An 18,421-nucleotide genomic window follows, 5' to 3' on the forward strand; every position below is an offset into this window, starting at 1 on the left:
GCCATCAGCAGTTTCAATTTCATTTTTCATTTGTTAGTTAAAAAGAAAAAGAGCACTTAGCAAATAGTTATCTCCTAGACCGCCAAGGGTTCTTCTTCAGCTCTGTACTACATTTGTAAGCAAATGTAATTGGAAATAAAACTGCTTCAGGTATTTGCATCCCAGCTTTTTTTATTCTACGGTTTAAGATTTAGGAAAGTTGTTTTCTTTTTTGCCTGAGATTTCAGCCCATGAGGTGCAATCCTGTCCAGTGGGATCCTGCCAAGGAGAGAAGGCTTCATAACACAGGTGCCCTCGCCTCTCATCTGCTTGCTCAAGCCATTTCACCTCTAAAGCATTTTTATATAACCCTGCAGGCAGTGCTGACTCAAACCACCTGCCGTAGGTGACGAGTGATTGCCAATCCTGGTGGTTGCTATAGACAGCCTCCTAGAACAACAGGGCAGAGCTCAATCCAGCCATCTAGAGTTCAGATCCTTCACTGTAGAGATGAGGAAACAGATTTTCCAAGAGAATGAAGGATTCCATCAAGGCCATCCTGCTATTTAGCAGTAGAGCTGGGTCAAAATTGAGAGGTCTGACTACCAGTTAGTGTGAGCAGAAACACGCTCCCCAATTAAATGGAACAAATCTCTAAACTAGGGGTCCCCAACCTCTGGGATCTAATGCCTGATGATCTGAGGTGGAGCTGATGTAATAACAATAGAAATAAAATGCACAGTAAATGTACTGTACTTGAATCATCCCCAAAACAACCCCTCCACCCATCCGTCCACTCCAGTCTATGGAAAAATTGTCTTCCATGAAACCAGTCCCTGGTGCCAAAAAGGTTGGGGACCGCTGTTCTAAACCGAAAGCAGCCCTTCTACTCTGGATTGGTAAGGACCTCTAACACAGATTAGGTAGCTTTTAAGAGGAACACTGGATGCCAAGATCCTATGTGTAATCTTGAACTCCCCCCCCAACCCCACCCAAGTCTAAGCATACTGCCTGTATCTTTATTGTCTGTAGGCGTGTCTGTTTTCTCAGAAGACTGCATTCTCCACCAGGGAAGGACAGTCCGGTTCATCTTGCAGCACCCTGCCCATCAGCAACTTAGCACAGATTTTGTCCGTAATGAGGACTCGGTTCACCTTTTGGAGAGAATGAAAACATCCAGGCAGAGCAAGATGGCAGAGATGCTCTGTCGACTGAGAATGGGAACAAGAACAATTATCTGAGTTTTCTGAAATAGAATATGCAGGGAGGGCAGCTGCCTGGCGAATTACCAGCCAGTGTGTTCTAGACCAACACAAATGTTCCTGGAGCCCAGTCATCCAGTCATTCTCTTTTCTTTTTAGGACATTTTGTTGTTTAAATTCCTGTACACCTCTGATCAACTGCTGTCCCTCCTAAGAGACCAGCACACATGTAATCCCTTTGGAAAAGCTTAATCAGGCCTAATTGAGTCATAATACTAACCCAAATTAATTAGACTTTTAGAAAGTTGCACTCTTGGAGATAGGCTGGGCTCTGACTCCGCCACAGATTCATGGGGAATAAGTGTTCAAGTTTTAAAACCTTGAAATTCTGCCAGAGGCCCCTAAATGAAAGTCCCTTGCTTCTCAAAAACATTCACTCTGTCGGCTTTTTATTTCTGTAGTAAAACACACACACACACACACACACACACACACACACACACAGGAACATCAGATTCCAAGAAGGATCACAGAACTTCAAAGTTCAAAAAGCCTATTTCTGTACTGTTTTTTTCTCTTTTTTTACACAAAGAGGCAATCTGGTGTCACCTTGTAACCCCTTAGTGAAATCTCCCTCTCAGAAAATTGTTATTTCATTCCTGGAAACCCAAAGTATCTGTGAAAGGAGCAGAACCAAGTGTCTTTAGCTCTAAAAGTAATTGAATCAAACAAATACAATTAAATCTCTCAATCTCCGAGTCTCACCACTAAAGCAATCCAAATATACCCTGAGCATCCATCCACTAGCTTTAGTACCATAAACTCTGTCTGTAAAGGCTTCTCATTAATCATTGGCAGCAAAATTTGCAGTTTTACTCTCAAGGCACGTTTATTTCTCATTTGAGAAAAATTCTTTTAAAATTCCATTCTTAAAAAAAATTCCACCGTATTCTCACAAAACACCTTTGCATAGAGAATCCCCAAATCATCTAAAGGTGACCTCTTGTGAAGATTCTTACACCAGGGTGACAGGTGGCACACAGGTATTTCCATCCCCATTTAAGAATGAGGAAACAGCCTCAGGGACTTAAACTGAGTCAGTCATGAGGCTGAAATAGAAACCAAACTTCAAGATGACCTTGAATCAAATCCAGCCAGAAAAGAAGGCATAAATTGATCGTGACACTTGTTTAGCCGCCTAATGTGACTCCAGAAAATAAGTCAGAATTGCCCCATAAAAAAAACGACCGTTACTGTCAAATCCTAAGTATTATCGCGCATACGCCATTGCCTTGGCATATTCACCACAGAAGTTTGCTGTTTGGGGTTACAGCCATATGTTATACTTGCTGTATCTCCTCTGCTTTATTTTCCTTCCTAACTATAATCCATAGAACACTAAAATGACTATTTGTCTCACAAAATTACTCGCTACAATATGTGCTTGTTCTTAAATTTTGCATTTCACTTTAAAAACTATTCAAAAGCATTTGTTAATTAGTACTAGGACCAAGGATATGGTCAGAAGGAACTGCTCCTCTAGATGAAAGCGAAGTCACTTTTAAAGACATTTTCTAAAGACTGAGCAACCCCATCAAGGCCATCAACAATCTAGTAGCTGAGCTGGGTCAGAATCCGGAAAACAAGTATATACCAGCCAATGCCCTTCACTTTGCGGTGCAAAATCGTGTTCCACACTCCATGCCAAAAGCTTCCCTCCTGCTCCCAGATCAGTCAGGATTCCTAATACCAACAAGACAAATTCACGGGGAGCACTGAATACCTGTGTAAAACCTTCTTTTCTCCTCAAAGGACCCTTCCGTCTCCTTTACCTCTGTTTTCCCACTTCCCTGTTTTTCACGCCACTAGGATGTGAAGTACAATGAACTTGGACTTGCTTGCGATGAGAAACAAAGCAAGAGCTGAAAAGTCTGGCTGCCATCAAAATGCCCTTCCTTCATGGCAAAATGCACAACTCTTTCTGTCTTTGTGGCAAACAGAAGGCCTATGAGATGAGGCAACGGGGCAACAGAAGAGGAAAGATACCAGAAGTGTGTACTAATAAAACTTACAGCCAAGTTGAGGGTATAATACAGCTGGGGTAGTAAACCCCTCAAATAAGGAGGGATAAGAAAACTCAAAATTCTGCCAACCCAAGTCAATAACAAAATGCACAAAATATTCTTTTGACTGATGAGTAACACCAGGCTCTCCAGAGACTTGGGGGGAGGCCATTTAATTCTATAAAGCAAGATCTCCATGGAATCTAGACTTTCATTCCCAATGAACCCATCACTCCAACTCTCTAAGTCAAATTCTTTCTTGCTAAAGTCGCTGAGACATGAAGGCTTCTTGAGACCAAATTTTCAGCTCAGAAAACAGAAAATAAGGGCCCTCTTCCCAGAGCATTTAAATTATGTTTTCTTGTCTATACTCAGGCTCTCTGAGGGTGGAGGCTGGAGCTGTCTGGAACACCAGGCACAGTACCTGGATCATGGTGGGTTCATCTTTTACAAAATGAATGATTTGTCGAGACATGATGAAGCCTGAATTTTACTTACACTTATGGGAGAGAAGCACATCAAAGGAATCCGCCCACCTTGTAGCTTCTTCTGTGGATAGTCTCCTAGGAAATAAGAAACATCTGTCTTGAATCTTTCTGCAATGACCTCCTCTCCCTCAGCCACCACTGAGATTTGCTCATGAGAACAAATCAAAACAATGGAGGGCAAATTAAGACCACGTTTGGACTCCTGTAATCCTGTTGCTAGAAATGTACACATTCTTAAATAGCTGATAGAAAAATCTCAGATTTGGGATTCCATAAGTTTAACAAGTTGGCTTTCAGTCTAAAAGGCAAAACTAAGAAAGTACATCCTCTAAAGATGCCACTGTAGGGGAATTCCCTGGCAACCCAGTGGTAAGGACTCAGTATTCTCATTCCCAAGAGCCCAGGTTCAATCCCTGGCAGGGAAACTAAGATCCCATAAGCTGCACAGGGCAGCCAAAATAAATTAAAAGCAAAATTAAAAAAATAAAGAAAACAGATGTCATTGTAAACCAACTATGAAAGTTAAAGTGTTAGTTGCTCAATCGTGTCTGACTCTTTGTGACCCCCTGCCACAATGCTGTCCACAGAATTCTTCAGGCAAGCATGCTGGAGTGGGTTGCCATTTCCTTCTCCAGGGGATCTTAACGGCCTAGGGATCAAAACTTGCATTGCAGGTGGATTCTTTATCATGTGAGCCACCAAGCCAACTATACCTCTCCTTAATAAATTAGTTAATTAACATATCACAATCACAAAGAAGAGAAGCTGGACTTGGAAACAAAAAAAGTGAGGCTGAGTTCCTGACTCCATCTGTTTCTGTCAGCCTTGTTTCCTCACCTCTTTAATGGGGATAACGGCACCCATCACAGAGCCCCATGAGGGTTAAATGAGGTACTGTCTGTGACGTCATTTAAGACAGCGCCTGCACAGAGAATAGGCACTGAAATCAGATCATCTCAACCTAAGCAGATTTTTAAGAGAAGATTTGAGTGTTTCCAAACTGAGAAGCTCAGGTTGACAATTAAGTAGAACAAAGAAGTATTCTTCACTGCAGCCTTATAAGAGTGGTGCTTAATATGGCTTTCTTAGGAGAAAAAGGAGGGTCCCTATTCTGAATTTTGAAGCCATATGCTTTGAAAAGGAAAATATTCTTTCACTCGTGTTCAAAGATAGAAAAGAAGCCGCCAAGAGACTGGAAGTTATTGTCACTCGGCTCATCTCTTCAGCCATCTACCAGAGAAGAAGGGGTTGTATAGTCCCAGCGTGAGCATCCCACGGCTGACACTCTGGGGATGCAGTGTGGCCCTATTACTCACTTTAGAGCACGGTTGGGTTTGTCGGGAAGAATGGCTGTGAAATCGCTACAAGAGTCAGACTTGTGAGACAGGCATCCCAGTCGAGTCCTCATCCCTTTATTCCTGCAACAAACACAGGGGCAGAAAGATGGGGAACTGTCATGAAAATATTGTCAGCCCCCAAAGGGGAGCTGCTGTGGCAGAAGCTAGCCCTGCCCCGCTCCCATCCTTCCCCAGGTGGCCCCTGAAGATTTCATGAGCAAGAGGAGAAACACCAAGAGGATCAAGGGCAATACTCACTCCCTATCTTGACGACCGGAATAGTAATAGGTCCCCTAGCCCTAGAGGCTTAACGCTTTTTAAAGCTGACATGCAAGTTGATGGTAAGTCAATGAAGGTCATTAGCTTGGAAGAATTTCTAAATTAGGATTCTCTGTGGGGAAAGGAAATACAGTGATGACAAAGTAACAGTCCACATTTTGCCCTCCCTCTAGGAGGACAAAGTAGCAGCAGCAGCAGCAATAACTCCTGACTGCAGAGCCCGTGATAGCCATTGAGAGCAGAGAGATGCTTGAGGGATACAGTGATGCCTGTCACAGGATCTCAGAGCACAAAGCAGGGACCTTCAGGGCAGGTCAATTCTACCTCAGGTCTTTCCCATTCATCCCACAAACCTGAGGATACACACAAATGGTGACAGACCAGTGAGGACTGATGCCTGTAGGGGGGAAGCAGAAGCAGTGGGTACAACCAGCAGCTAAGAACCAGGGTACCCTCTGTCAGCAATTTCACTTAACTAAGCCCTCATACACTTATTTGTATTTTGGCTAATCTCAATCAACATATTTAAAATTTTAACATGTGTGCTTAAATTTCTCATATTTTTTATTTTCTTAAGGACCAGACGCTTTGCAGTTATTTGACAGCTCCAAGAGAAATGAAGCTAATATCTCTGACTCTCAATATTAGCCCCCTTTGACCTTTCAGTGAGATTGGAAAATTACAGCCCTGAGAGATACCTGTTTGTGTAGATAAAAGTTTATTGGAACTTTATTTATTGGAAACACCCTGCTTGTTTATATCTGGTCTGAAGCTGTTTTCGAACATCAGGGCACAGGTGGGTGGTTAAGGACAGATGGTATGGCCCATGAAGTTGACAATATTTACTCCCTGGTTCCTGATAGATTAAGTTCATTGACCCCTGACCTCTAACTATGACCACTCCTTGGGTGGAGGGCAAAGACAAGAGGGAGGAGTTTGGGATGAGCAGGACTTAAAAGTGACTGATAAAAGGGGACCGCCACGTACACACTGGTGACAATTTGCCGTGGAAATAGTCCAAGAAGACGTTATTCTCCTTGTTAAAAGGAACTTCTTCCATTCTGGTTTCCCTCCCTCATTTTCACAAATCCTGGACCTGGGCAGAGATGTGAGATCCAATTCAAGCTCTTTTACTTCAAATGGCTTTTCATCTCTGATCCTGGTCATTGTTCACAGAAATCTCATCCAGCAAACTTCTACGGGGATGGTATTACCTTTGGCGGGGGTAGACAACATGTGCACAGCCCATCTCCGAGGAGCCTTTTAAGGCCAGAACGTCCAAGGCCCCAGAAATATCTCCTCTCCTACATGTCCTGTGCCCCCAGCTCTCATCTCAGCCAGGCTCACTGTGCAGCCATTGATTTCCTTGCATTTCAAAACACTGGCTACAGCCATTCTCTCTCCCTCAACAGTGAGCATGTCATGTCCACTTGCTCTTACAAATCACAGGGTGTCCTAGCACCACGCTATTGGAGCAACTGATTAAGGGCCCTTGAATCATCACATTCCATGAATTCAAGTGCAGGTCCTGCCCAGGCTGCACCACAGGCCAGAACCAACTCAGAGTGAGTTGGCTCATTCCTCGGTGCCTCAGAAACATCAGTCAGTGAATAGTCAGGTCAATGCCCCCAAAAGAGCAATTAAGAGGATTTCAATAAATGGCAAATCCATGCAAACCATCTAACAAAGTTTAGCAGGGGCCAGTGTAAAGGGTGCTGCTTGTTACCAAGACAACAGTGAGTCTCCCAAATAGTTTGCAAAAATCTTCCATAAAATATCCTTTGGGGCAAAATAGTTCTGACTTTCTATCTTGTCTAACTGAGACTTAACCTTTTCATTAGGTCTGAAATAACAGGAGCAGAAGCGAGAGTCAAAGGTTAAGGCTACTTGAAAAACAAAGGACTTGCCCTCATCTTTCTTCTCTATCCCAGTAACACAGAGAGACCCCCTAAATGGTTCAAATACAAGCTCATGCACAGTCCCACTCTCTGAGTCCCATCCCGTAGGGCAGGGCTTGGTGCTAAGGCAGGTTCTGCTTGCAAGGCCCCAACTCTGCAAGAAGCATTCAGGCAAACACAGCACAGTCCACACAGGAGGCCTGGGGGATGGAGGCTAGTGATCCACCCACAGGATTAGAAGGTTTGAGGCCGGCTCAGACAGCAGGGCAGGTGGGAAGGTGGAAAAAGAGGAAAGAAAGATGAGAAGACATGTTAGCATCAGTTACCTGCGTGGCATCAGTAAAGCGGCCATACGGGCGCCCACTTATGGTTAACCCTCTGGCTGATGTGCAGGGACGACAGGGCGGGAGATAAGACTGCAGGGCTCAGGGATTTACCCTTTCACGTCCTCACCTAAAATCAAAGAATGTGCTGTAAGAGGGGCCACCCTCTCCCACTGCTCTGCAAGTCCTCACAGGTGACCGTCTGCCAAGGAGATACCTCCCCACACACCCCCGTCCCCACGAACATCTGCTAGTCCTGACCAAGGGTGACCAACCAGGGTAGACGAGGACCAGGTGTTGGGTGGCTTCACACTGCTTGGTCAGGAGTCCCTGCTTCCCTGGCTACTGACCATCAGTGTAAAGTGGGACGCGAGCCCCTCCTTGGGGAGGAAGGCACGGCATAGCAAGCCCAAAATGACTGTTCCCTATGTCTTATTCGAGTGGGGCCCAAGTGACCAGCCAGCCCTGGGTGGGGGAGGAGGGGTCAGCACTTGCTCCAGAATCCTTTGATTGACCGTTTCTCACCTCCCTCCAAGGGGACCCATCCCAGAGGTGGTGGGAGTGCCGGAGCCCGGGGAGGGCGTGAGCGGGAGGAAGGTTGGAAGAACTCCAAGGGAGGCTCATCAGGCACTTTCACCACTCAGGTTTGCTCCTTTGCAGGGATCACAGGCTCAGGCTGAAGAAATGAATATGCAAGTCACTCTCTCCAGCCCAGATGGAGACTGCCTGACCTTCCACACTTTGGGGACTGGCCTGTCCCTGACCTGAAGCAGGAAGCGCATCAGGGGAACGGGGGTCTCCAGGTAGACGGCTGATTGACTGATCCCCTCTCTCTCCTGGGGGTCCCACTCTCAGGGCGTCAAATCCTTTGTTCCCACAGATAGGAAACTGATAGGAAGAAACACGTGAGGAGAGCAGCCTATCCATTAAGGGTTCCCCTGGGAACCCTGACACCAAACATAGAATCCATTTTCAAAGAAACCTAATTTAGATAGAGACGGCTCCAGCAAGATCTGCGCAGGGTAAATTATTTTGATATCACCGGGAACATTTCACCAATACTTAAAAAAAAAAAAAACCTTCTTTCATACTACTATAATTAATCAAATTAAAAGACTGCTTTCTTAAAACTAGGGGGGAAAGAATTAGACTTCGTGTGCAGGGGACTGAGCTAGGGCTGTGTTCCTGGCAGGGACGTTTCCTCAATCTTTGCCCTAATGGTGCGTATACCTGCTTGCGCAGAAGTCAGGAAATCAAAGTCCTTCACAGCCATGAGGGTCACCAGGAATCATTACTTGCGGCATCTTAGCCTCGTTTTCATTGACTTGTGGGTTAGAGCCCCAGAGGAGGGGGACGCCCAGGCCAGGAGCCTTTATTAGCTTGGGGCCGAGCAGAATCAGGTACCACCCACACTCACAGCAGGCAAGGTCACCTGGGCTGTATTACCTGGCTTTCTGTCCCTGCCCTGCGGCTCTTCGGTCCCACCACCATCCATGCCGGCTTCCCAGGGCTGCTTAGGCGTCTGCCTCTCTCTCCGCATCCAACACTGGCCGCTATTGCCCTTTAAACCCCTCCACCGCCCCTTTTATCAGCTTAGAGTCAAGTAAGTAAGAGTTTGCAGGATACCCTGACCCCACCTTTCTCATTCATCCCAGCACCCAGGGGCTCTTACCCTACTTGGCCCTCGATTTGAAGAAGAGTTTGGGGTTACCCAGAGCCCAGGAAGGTCAAAGGTATGATGGTACCATGCTCCGTGTGCCCTAATAAGTGGGCATCAAGTTACAGGTGACTCTGGGGCAGACAGGCTGAGACATATTGGAAAGTGAGGATACTCAAGGGGAAAGAAAAAAAAAAGGTTAAAAGCGAAGAGCAAAGATTTATAAAGAGGGGAAGAGGAACTAAGAGCCTCAGCGGGAAGAAAGCAATCAATATGCATGGAGAGGCAGGTTAATTAAATATGGATAATGCAATCAGCCCACACGGGCACCCCAGAGAGGAAAGAGAGTAACCCAAGCGATACTCACTGTCTTTGACCAGTCCTCATGGCCTGCGGGTCTTTGCCAACGGGATGGTCAGAGAGGCTGCGGGTAAGGAGCTCTGGGGAAAGAGTAGATCTTTCTCTTAGCAGTCAAATCCTTGGCGGGTGAAGGGCATGTGTGCATGAACACGGAGGCACACTTGCGCACGTACACACACACACACACATATCCACACGCCTGCATGCACAGCACACCTCCCACCACTTGAGCCGGGCAGCAAGCGGCCCCGCTGAAAGCTCTTCTCTCTGCTTGTCACATTCGGTAAATACTGAAGCAGCCTACACCCAGCGGGCGGTGGCTCAGCTCCCGGGCACAGGCTGCACGCCCATCCTCATTGGCAGGATGAAGGAGGTGCCCCTGAGCGGAGCTCGCCTGGCACTCCCCCCGCACCTCCGTCTTCAGCCTCATAACCTGCTTCGCTGCTTCTCTGGCTGCGGCTCAGCAGCTCAGGGAGAAGTTCCCACAGCCCAGAGCTGCCTCCCTCGGCACCCAGAGGCTGCCCAGGGGGGCAGCGAAGCTGGAGGCATTAACTCTTTCCCGCCACCAGTGAGCTGAAAATCAAGGGTCTGGGTGCGGGGCGAGGGGCGTCTTCTAATGAGCCCTGCTGCTGGCTGAAGGCTGGTTCCTGCTTAGGGAGCAGGAAGCATAAAGATTTTGCCCCCAGACAGCTGCTGACAGCAGAGCCAAGCCGAATCAAATCTCCTAATGAACCAGGAGGAGGGGGGCTGTCTTGCTGGGTGTGATGTGATGTGATAAATGCAGAGAGCAAGAAAGCTATGGGGCAGGTCACACATCTAAATTCCACCCCCTTTCTCCCAATTTCTATTGTGCCACACTGCCAAGCCACACCGCACAGTGCTGAAATTACCCCCCACTGCCACAGCTCAGCTGTCCCTCTTACCCCACAGCGGCGTTGGTCCCCTGTAACCCATCCCAGTCCCCAGAACCAACCACACCGCTCCTCACTTCTTAATGAGAATTCTCCACCTCCCCAGACTTGTACATTTCCAAATCGATGCTCTTGCCTCTCACCTGGGTTTCCCTACACTGGAAATTCACCCCTCTCTCTCATCCATCACCTAGCAACTTCCCCCGACTTGCATTTGTCACGGAATGAGACTTTTCCCTTTGTTCTGCCCAATCCACACATTATCTCTATTTTTCTATCTTCTACAGTCTTTTTTTTTCCTTTCAAATCACCTTACCCACATGGATCTTCACACTGCCCGGTTCAGTTCCACAAGGAGGACTCTCTCTTCCTGCTTGCCCTAGTACAGTAATACTCCGAGTGTGGTCCCTGGACCAGCAGTGTCAGCAGCACCTGGGAATGTATTCGAAATGTAAAGTCTTAGGCCCCACCCCCAGACCTACAGAACTGGAGACTCTGGGGATGGGGCCGGCCTTCCAGGTGATTCCAATGCATGCTAAAGTTTGCAAACCGCTGTCCTGGGGTAAAGCTTACTTACCTTCTTTCTCCTCATTCCACTGCAGGTCTCTAAGGCACCGCCTCCTGCTCCCGCCCAGGAACTGGCTCCCAATGCGCCTAGACTTAGCTGCAAATCATTCCTGAAACCCAGAAGGCAGCACTCGCTGGAGACATCAGCAGATATCACTATGGAAAATGCTGCTTTTATTCTAAAGATACCAGACTCTCTTTGTTGACCCCTTCCCAATGTAGAAAGCATGGTCATATGTTGTCACTCAACAACCCCTTGCCACAGTCAAGAGACAGTATTTTCATGCCTGTGACACAGATCAGAGAGCTGAGGGTAGAAAAGGTGACCTGCCTTTTTCAAAGTGACACCACACGTCAGAGGCATTTCAAGGACCAGAACTTGCTTCCTTATGACTTTTAGAGCAGAGCTTTTCCTACTACGTCACGCCAGAACCCAGTCTTTACAGACAGATCTATTGGTGCAGAGCCTGGACCCTTGCAGTGCAATGACTCTGCCGCAACCACACTGATGATAGGATGAAATAAAAATTCTGAGGCTGCCTCCACAGTGACTCATAGTCTCTCTCTGAAAATGTCCACAGTGCCCCTCTGTTAGGTAAAGGGAACTTTGCGTTATAAAAGGAGATGCAAATGAGCGTTTTCTATCCCTCCGAATTCCTGTCTTGAACCCCGAGGCAAACTGGGGTTTCGGATTAAAGCATAAAGAGAATCGTTCACTTCTGGGCATTTTCCTGGTGAACTGTACCATCAGAAAGAGGCACACAGATAAATCGGTGAATAAAAGCCCAGCGATAAGCACTTCCCTAATCCAAGGTAAGTGAATGAAGTTGCTCAGTCGTGTCCGACTCTTTGCAACCCCGTGGACTGTAGCCTACCAGGTTCCTCCGTCCATGGGATTCTCCAGGCAAGAATACTGGAGTGGGTTGCCATTTCCTTCTCCAGGGGATCTTCCCGACCCAGGGATCAAACCTGGGTCTCCCGCATTGCAGGCAGATGCTTTACCCTCTGAGCCACCAGGGAAGCCCCCGAGGTTAAGTTTATACTGTAAGGTGGATCCACCCCTGGATTCCTCATCCAGGGCTAATGTTTAATGAGCACTTAGTATGTGCCCTTTTCATACTGTTCATACTCCTTTCATACTGCAAGGAGATCAAACCAGTCAATCCTAAAGGAAATCAGTTCTGAGTATTCATTGGAAGGACTGATGCTGAAGCTGAAGCTCCAATGCTTTGGCTACCTGATAAGAAGAACTGATTCATTGGAAAAGACCCTGATGCTGGGAAAGATTGAAGACAGGAGGAGAGGGGACGACAAAGGATGAGATTGTTGGATGCCATCAGTGACTCAATGGACACGAGTTTGAGCAAGCTCCGGGAGTTAGTCATGGACAGGGAAGCCTGGCGTGCTGCAGTCCATGGCTTCGCAAAGAGTCAGACACGACTGAGTGACTGAACTGACTAGTATGTGCCAGACACTGTGCTAAACACTGCACTTTGTTATCTTATTAAACTCTCACCAAAAACATATAGGCTACTCTGGTGGCTCAGACGATAAAGAATCTGCCTAACACAGGAGTCCTGGGTTCCATCCCTGGGTCCAGAAGATCCCCTGGAGAAGGGAATGGCAACCCACTCCAGTATTCTTACCTGGAGAATTCCATGGACAGAGGATCCTGGTGGGCCTTAGCCCATGGGGTCGCAAAGAGCTGGACATGACTGAATGACTAATACAAACTTACAAGACCAATGTCTTTATCATCTGTTTTATAGACGGGAAAACAGAGAAAAGCCATTTATAAACAACAGAACTGGGGGTCTGATACCAAACTCAGTGCCTCCAGCCTATTCCACCTTTCGCCTGAACACAAAGGCAGGGTTAGCGTGCGACCGCTCTACCAGTGCTAACACAGGGGGCTGGAGGCCTCCTCCAAGTCTTACACTGCCCGGTCCAGCATCCAGGATTTAAAGGCACTGAGGAGGCAAGGGAGTGCTGTACGGGAGCCCAACTCTCAAGTGGAAGCTGACCCATATTCACCAGGCATCAGAATCTTCAATTAGTCTTTAGAGAATTAATACAGTTGCAGCAAGTCAATAAGCCAACCCAAACATTTAAGGAGAGATACCATAATTAATAAAGTTTTAAAAGAAAGGAATATAAAGAGCAGAGGGTTGAGGGTGTGTAGACATGACTCTAGAAGGAGTAAAAAGAAAATTAAAAGCACTGCAAACTTTTTATTTTTTTATCAACTCTCCTAAACACCAGGGAGTAAGCTCACAGCACCCCAGTTTGAGCAGCACAGACCTAGGACAGGTCCCTCCCAAGGGAGGACTCTAGGGATTTCCCTGGTGGCCCAGTGCAGCAGGCCCAGGTTCAAGATCCCAAGTGGTGCGGGTGTGCATGCTCAGTCGTGCCCAGCTCCTGGCGACCCCATGGACTGTAGCCCACCAGACTCCTCTGTCCGCCCCCAGGGGATCTTCCCGACCCAGGGATCCAACCCACTTCTCTGGAGTCTCCTGCATTCGCAGATGGATTATTTACCACCAGCACACCTGAAAAGCCCCCAAGATCCCGCATGCCCCAACCAAAACCCAGTGCAGTCAAATAAATAAATAATTTTTTAAGGGAGGACTCTTATCTTCCTTCCTGTAGAGGCAGGTGTATAAAGAATTTGGGGGTGGGAAATTAAGTTGAACCGAGGGGATATGTGTCCTGGCATGGTTTTCTTTCCCAAAGGAGAGAGACAGGAAAAGGCAAGCATGTTGGAGGGCTAATGAGAAAGGCCCTTACTACTTGGACTCCAGTCCAGGGACGTAGAACTCTGGATTCATCTCTGTTTACAGCTCCTGAGCTGCTGGCTGAAAACTAGGCATAGGACAGCATCTCATGTTGCGAAGCATGGTTTTTCCTGGGAAAGCAGTCACTGCAAGCCCTGCTCCGGCTTCTCAGCATTTCTGGCTGCCGGGCACCTCGATGATCGTCCCTTTCTGCCCTTGCTCCTCTGTGGAACTCCATCCTCCCAAGCACCATGCACGGCTTCTCTCCAGAATCAGGCCTTTGGTCCTAGCTCTCTTGAGCTCCATGCTGCATTTCGAGAGGTCTTCTAGACAGCCCCACCCCTCTCAGACCCTGCAGACTCTAAACTGTCTCCAAAAACACCACCTTCCCCTCCAAGTCCTCCATTCTTGCTGGGCTCCTGTGTGCGTGCATGACATCACTCTGTTCCAGACCCTTAAGGTAATAAAAGCAGGTATCTGGGGTTTCCTTACCTCCATTCCTGTTGCTGAATTGATGTCTAAACCTTGTCATTGTATTTCTGATTTATTTCTGAATTTCCTCATCTCACATCCATTGATGCTGCCATGTCAGAGGTTATCAGCACCCAGCACGATGAATGCCCTTCCACCTCCCCTAAATAACTGATCTTCCTGTCCCTATTTCATCACCCCCATTCCCCCACAAGCCTTCTGGCACACTCCACTACTGCAAGAGTAACCTACTGAATAAAGCAAATCCTCCGTGGTGGCTCAGTGGTAAGAATCCACCTGCAGCGCAGGGGACACGGGTTTGATCCCTGGGTCGGGAAGATCCCCTGGAAGAGGAAATGGCAACCCACTCCAGTATACTTGCCTGGAAAATCCCATGGACGGAGGAGGCTGGCAGGCTACAGTCCACGGGGTTGCAAAGAGTCGGACACAACTCAGCAACTAAACGGCAACAACCAACAACGAAGCAGATCACCTGGATAATGGGCTCCACGGTAACTCCCTGTTCTGCCTGATACTTCAATGATTTGGTCTCACTTACTTATCCCATCTCATATCCCGTTGTACACTCAGGCATGCAAGCACACACCTGATTCCTCAGCTAGTCTCTCTGAATGTCTCCACTCTGGGTCTGTGTCTTAACTCCCAGTTCCTTCCTGAAACCCAATATCTCCAAGCTAGACTTCGCCTTTCCGAAGCTTTTCCAGAGCTCCCTCAATCGGGAGGAACCCCCCCATCCCAACATCGCCGCTGTGCTATGCGATTCTCTGACAGCCCGCATCACAGCCTGTAGTTTATCCTTGTGATTTATGTTTTCGGATCCTCCCAAATGACTGTGTGCTCCACAAAGACAGACTCTCTGACTTGTTCCCCCTGCTATCAATTTTCATTGCCTGGTATGGAGCAGGTGTTTAATAAATGTCAGCTGCATTTGATTTTCAGTTCATGAGAAAATGTGAAAAATCACCGAGGATTCCTTATGGCAGAAACACACCAGACTTCTGCAGTCTCCAGGTCAAGATGGAAGTCAGCCTAATGTTAATGACGCCCAGGGGCAGCCATCCAGGTACCTACGGCATCTGCAAACTATTGTTCCCAACTGCCTGGTCGGGGCAGAGTGGAATTAATCAAGAGCAAAAGGACACCTGGCATTGTCACACAGGCTACAGAAATGTAATTACATTGAAGATAAAGGGAATTAAAGACTGCAATATAATATTTTTAAAAGCCACGATAGTGGAAGTGGAGGTTTATTGCCAAATGCCCCCTGTGTGCTTATTTCATCAACATACCACCTAGGATAGGACCACATTAAAAGCTTTTAATAAAACAGTCATTTGGATATTAGATTTGAATTCTGGTCAGCATGCTAAAGCTCTTCCACAAATCTTTTAAAAGCAATTTCCAGTTCGTAGCTTCCTAGTAACAGTAGAAACATGAATCAACATATGCCACATTGATTTGGGGTTTCCATGGAGACTGGAAGGACACAGGGAAGGGAAGGACAGAAAGAGGCCAGTTGGCCCAAAATTCTGCTAAAAAAAAATGCATCTCGATTCCATTCCTCTGAGCATTAGCAGCCTCATTTCCTTCCTGTTCATCAGTTCAAGCTTCCTGATATTTAATTTGTAATAAGCCTACTCAACTTTGCACAAGGAACATCAGAGGGGGCATGGAAAAAAAGTCAGCAGCTAAAGGTGTGGGCCCAGGAGGTTTGCAAAGAGGACCCGAGAAACACGGGCTCTGGAACCAGAAGAGCCTCTGATCCTCACTCTGCTGCAAACTAGCTCCGTGACACTCACTGCCCTCACTAGCTGCATGATTACCAACTAACATAACCAAGAGCTTTGAATTTCAATTTCCTCATCTGTAAAACACAAATTAACACACCTGCCCTATTTTTCAAGGTGGTTATAAGAAAGAAATGAGACAGTCTGTGGGAAGGAAAATGCTTTGCAAATTCCAGCACACTGTACCCTGTTATTATATTTGGTGATGCTCTGTGCTACTCTGTAAATGGAATTTTGCCAGTGAGCAAGTCTATGCAGAACAAGATTGATGACTTAGTAGAGAGTAGACTGACCTGGAAAAAAAGAACAGTGGGTTTGACAGCCCTGAATTTCCATCTCTGCTTCTTGATTTCCCCAGATCTGTAACTGCGGGCAAGTTATTCTCCCTCTCTGAGTGTTATTTTCATCATGTCATCAGTTTGCAATAAAGATTATAACGATCCTAGTACCAATGTCATCAGCCTGTTAAAAGGATCCGATTAGATAACATCATCAAGTTCAGCACAATGTTTGATGAACGGCAAATGACTGTGAGCCACTATTATTAGCTATATTAACTGTAAAATGGGAATTAGAATTCCTACCCTTCCCTGCTTTACATAGAGGATGACTTCAATGATACCCACTCAGCTATTTGATAAGCTCCCTGGGAAAACACGCTAAATAAATAGAATGTTATTGTTCAAAGATTCATGTTTGCCACTTGTTAAGCCAGGTGACAGCAAAAAAAAAAAAGTATGAAACACATTTGTAAGGATTTTCAAGCTTCTTGGTGGATGGGCGTTACTCAAGTCCCTGATACGAAAGCCCTTTTCTTTTGTCCGCCTTGAACCTTCATGTGTCTCCTTGTGACTCCCTCCAGCCTTTCTTTCTATCCTCTTTTCTTTATTCATTATTTTTACACTTCTCCTTCTAAGTGTGTCTAGAAGGAATTTTAAAATGACTCTCTGGAGGCTTTGTTGTCTAAACTGCAGTGGTTCCCTAGAGCTCCTAAAATTAAATGGCAGACCTACACTGGGAGAAATGACACGAAATTAGGAGTTGTTGTGGAATTACAGGATTCTCAGACAGTCTGATTCTCAGTTAAAAAACAAAACAAAAACTTAAGAAGCACATCAACCAAATACAGTGTGTGAAATTTAACTTGGACCCTGATTTGAATTTAAAAACATTAAAAAATATTATGAGATAATTGGGGGAAGTGGGAGCGCTGATTAGATATTATTATTAATATGATATCAACACTGAGGGTTTTTTTTTTTCCTTAAGCAATCTTACTCTTTAGAAATACACTTGGAAATATTTAACATTGCAATGATATGCTATCTGGAAATTGCTTAAAAATCATCCAGGGTGGTGAGTGCAAGGGGGTCAAAGCTGAGTTGTCCTGTTTTCTTGACTTGTGTATTTTTGACAGTACGCCTAATTTTTTTTTTTTTTAGTGTGACAAGATATGCTTTAGTAAAAAGAGCATACAGTGTGTAACCTGTTAGTGCAAGGAAATCAAAATATGAAAGATGCGCCTGGAATAGAAATTGATTTCCTGTTTATTTTCCATTGTAAGCTTTCTTCCCCATGGATAGATCAACTTAACAAAACAAAACAAAACAACTATTATTTGACTCCTAGGGAGCAAGAGCTAAAATTCATAGAGGTTTAGAGCAGGTTTGACTCTCAGATATCACCTACAGAACCTAAACTTTAAAGACTTTGCCCAAAGTCACATTGCTTAGAGCCATAGTCAGGACTCAGCGCAGAGCTATTAGAACAGCATCCAGCTCCTTACTTCCTTTCCTCCCACTTCTGAGCTGCCCAAACATCCAGAATCCAGGGCCACAAGTCAACCTTGGATGAGGATGCAAAGGATGACCTGTTCGCTTACATCACCAACCCTTCCCTGCCCCTATTGTGACCTGAGCCTTACACAGTGAACTCACTGTTTACAAATTAGCTTCCCAGTGGCCAGCTGGCTTCTGCAAAGGCAGTCAAAGGGCAGGAAGCCAGGGAGTAAGGAAGAGCGTGCATGCTCCTTCTCCATTGCTCAGTCATGTCCGACTCTTTGTAGCCCCAGGGCCTGTAACCCTCCAGGCTCCACTGTCCGTGGCATTTTTCAGGCAAAAATACTGGAGTGAGTTCCCATCTCCTCATCCAGCAGATCTTCCTGACCCAGGGATTGAACCCACAGCTCCTACATTGCAGGCAGATTCTTTACCACTGAGCCACCTGGGAAGTCCATAGAGAAGAGAGGGCTCTATAATGTGATCCTTCACAGGTCCACAGCCTCATCTCCTGGTTCATCGTGAT

At 46.3% G+C, this 18,421-nt stretch overlaps 1 protein-coding gene across 9 annotated transcripts in view; it reads right to left on the reverse strand.

Moving 5' to 3' along the window:
- The window catches only part of RGS8 (regulator of G protein signaling 8), a 47,495-nt gene that overhangs the window by 22,794 nt on the left and 6,280 nt on the right, over positions 1–18,421 (reverse strand). Inside the window, exons 2-8 of one of the 9 annotated variants that reach the window (XM_042229169.2) lie at positions 11,075–11,174; positions 10,814–10,929; positions 9,594–9,666; positions 8,095–8,245; positions 7,573–7,699; positions 5,049–5,150; positions 3,743–3,807 (exon numbers count right to left, since the gene is read on the reverse strand). In XM_042229169.2, coding sequence (XP_042085103.1) covers positions 3,743–3,807; positions 5,049–5,150; positions 7,573–7,598 — 193 coding nt within the window. In that variant the 5' untranslated portion in view covers positions 7,599–7,699; positions 8,095–8,245; positions 9,594–9,666; positions 10,814–10,929; positions 11,075–11,174. Of the gene's footprint in view, positions 1–3,742; positions 3,808–5,048; positions 5,151–5,327; positions 5,461–7,572; positions 7,700–8,094; positions 8,246–9,593; positions 9,879–10,813; positions 10,930–11,074; positions 11,175–18,421 lie in introns of those variants that run through there. The other 8 variants (XM_042229167.2, XM_042229170.2, XM_042229168.2 and 5 more) reach the window with 8 other exon arrangements.

This window comes from Ovis aries, chromosome 12, assembly GCF_016772045.2.
Source record: "Ovis aries strain OAR_USU_Benz2616 breed Rambouillet chromosome 12, ARS-UI_Ramb_v3.0, whole genome shotgun sequence".
NCBI classification, from domain to species: Eukaryota; Metazoa; Chordata; class Mammalia; order Artiodactyla; family Bovidae; genus Ovis; species Ovis aries.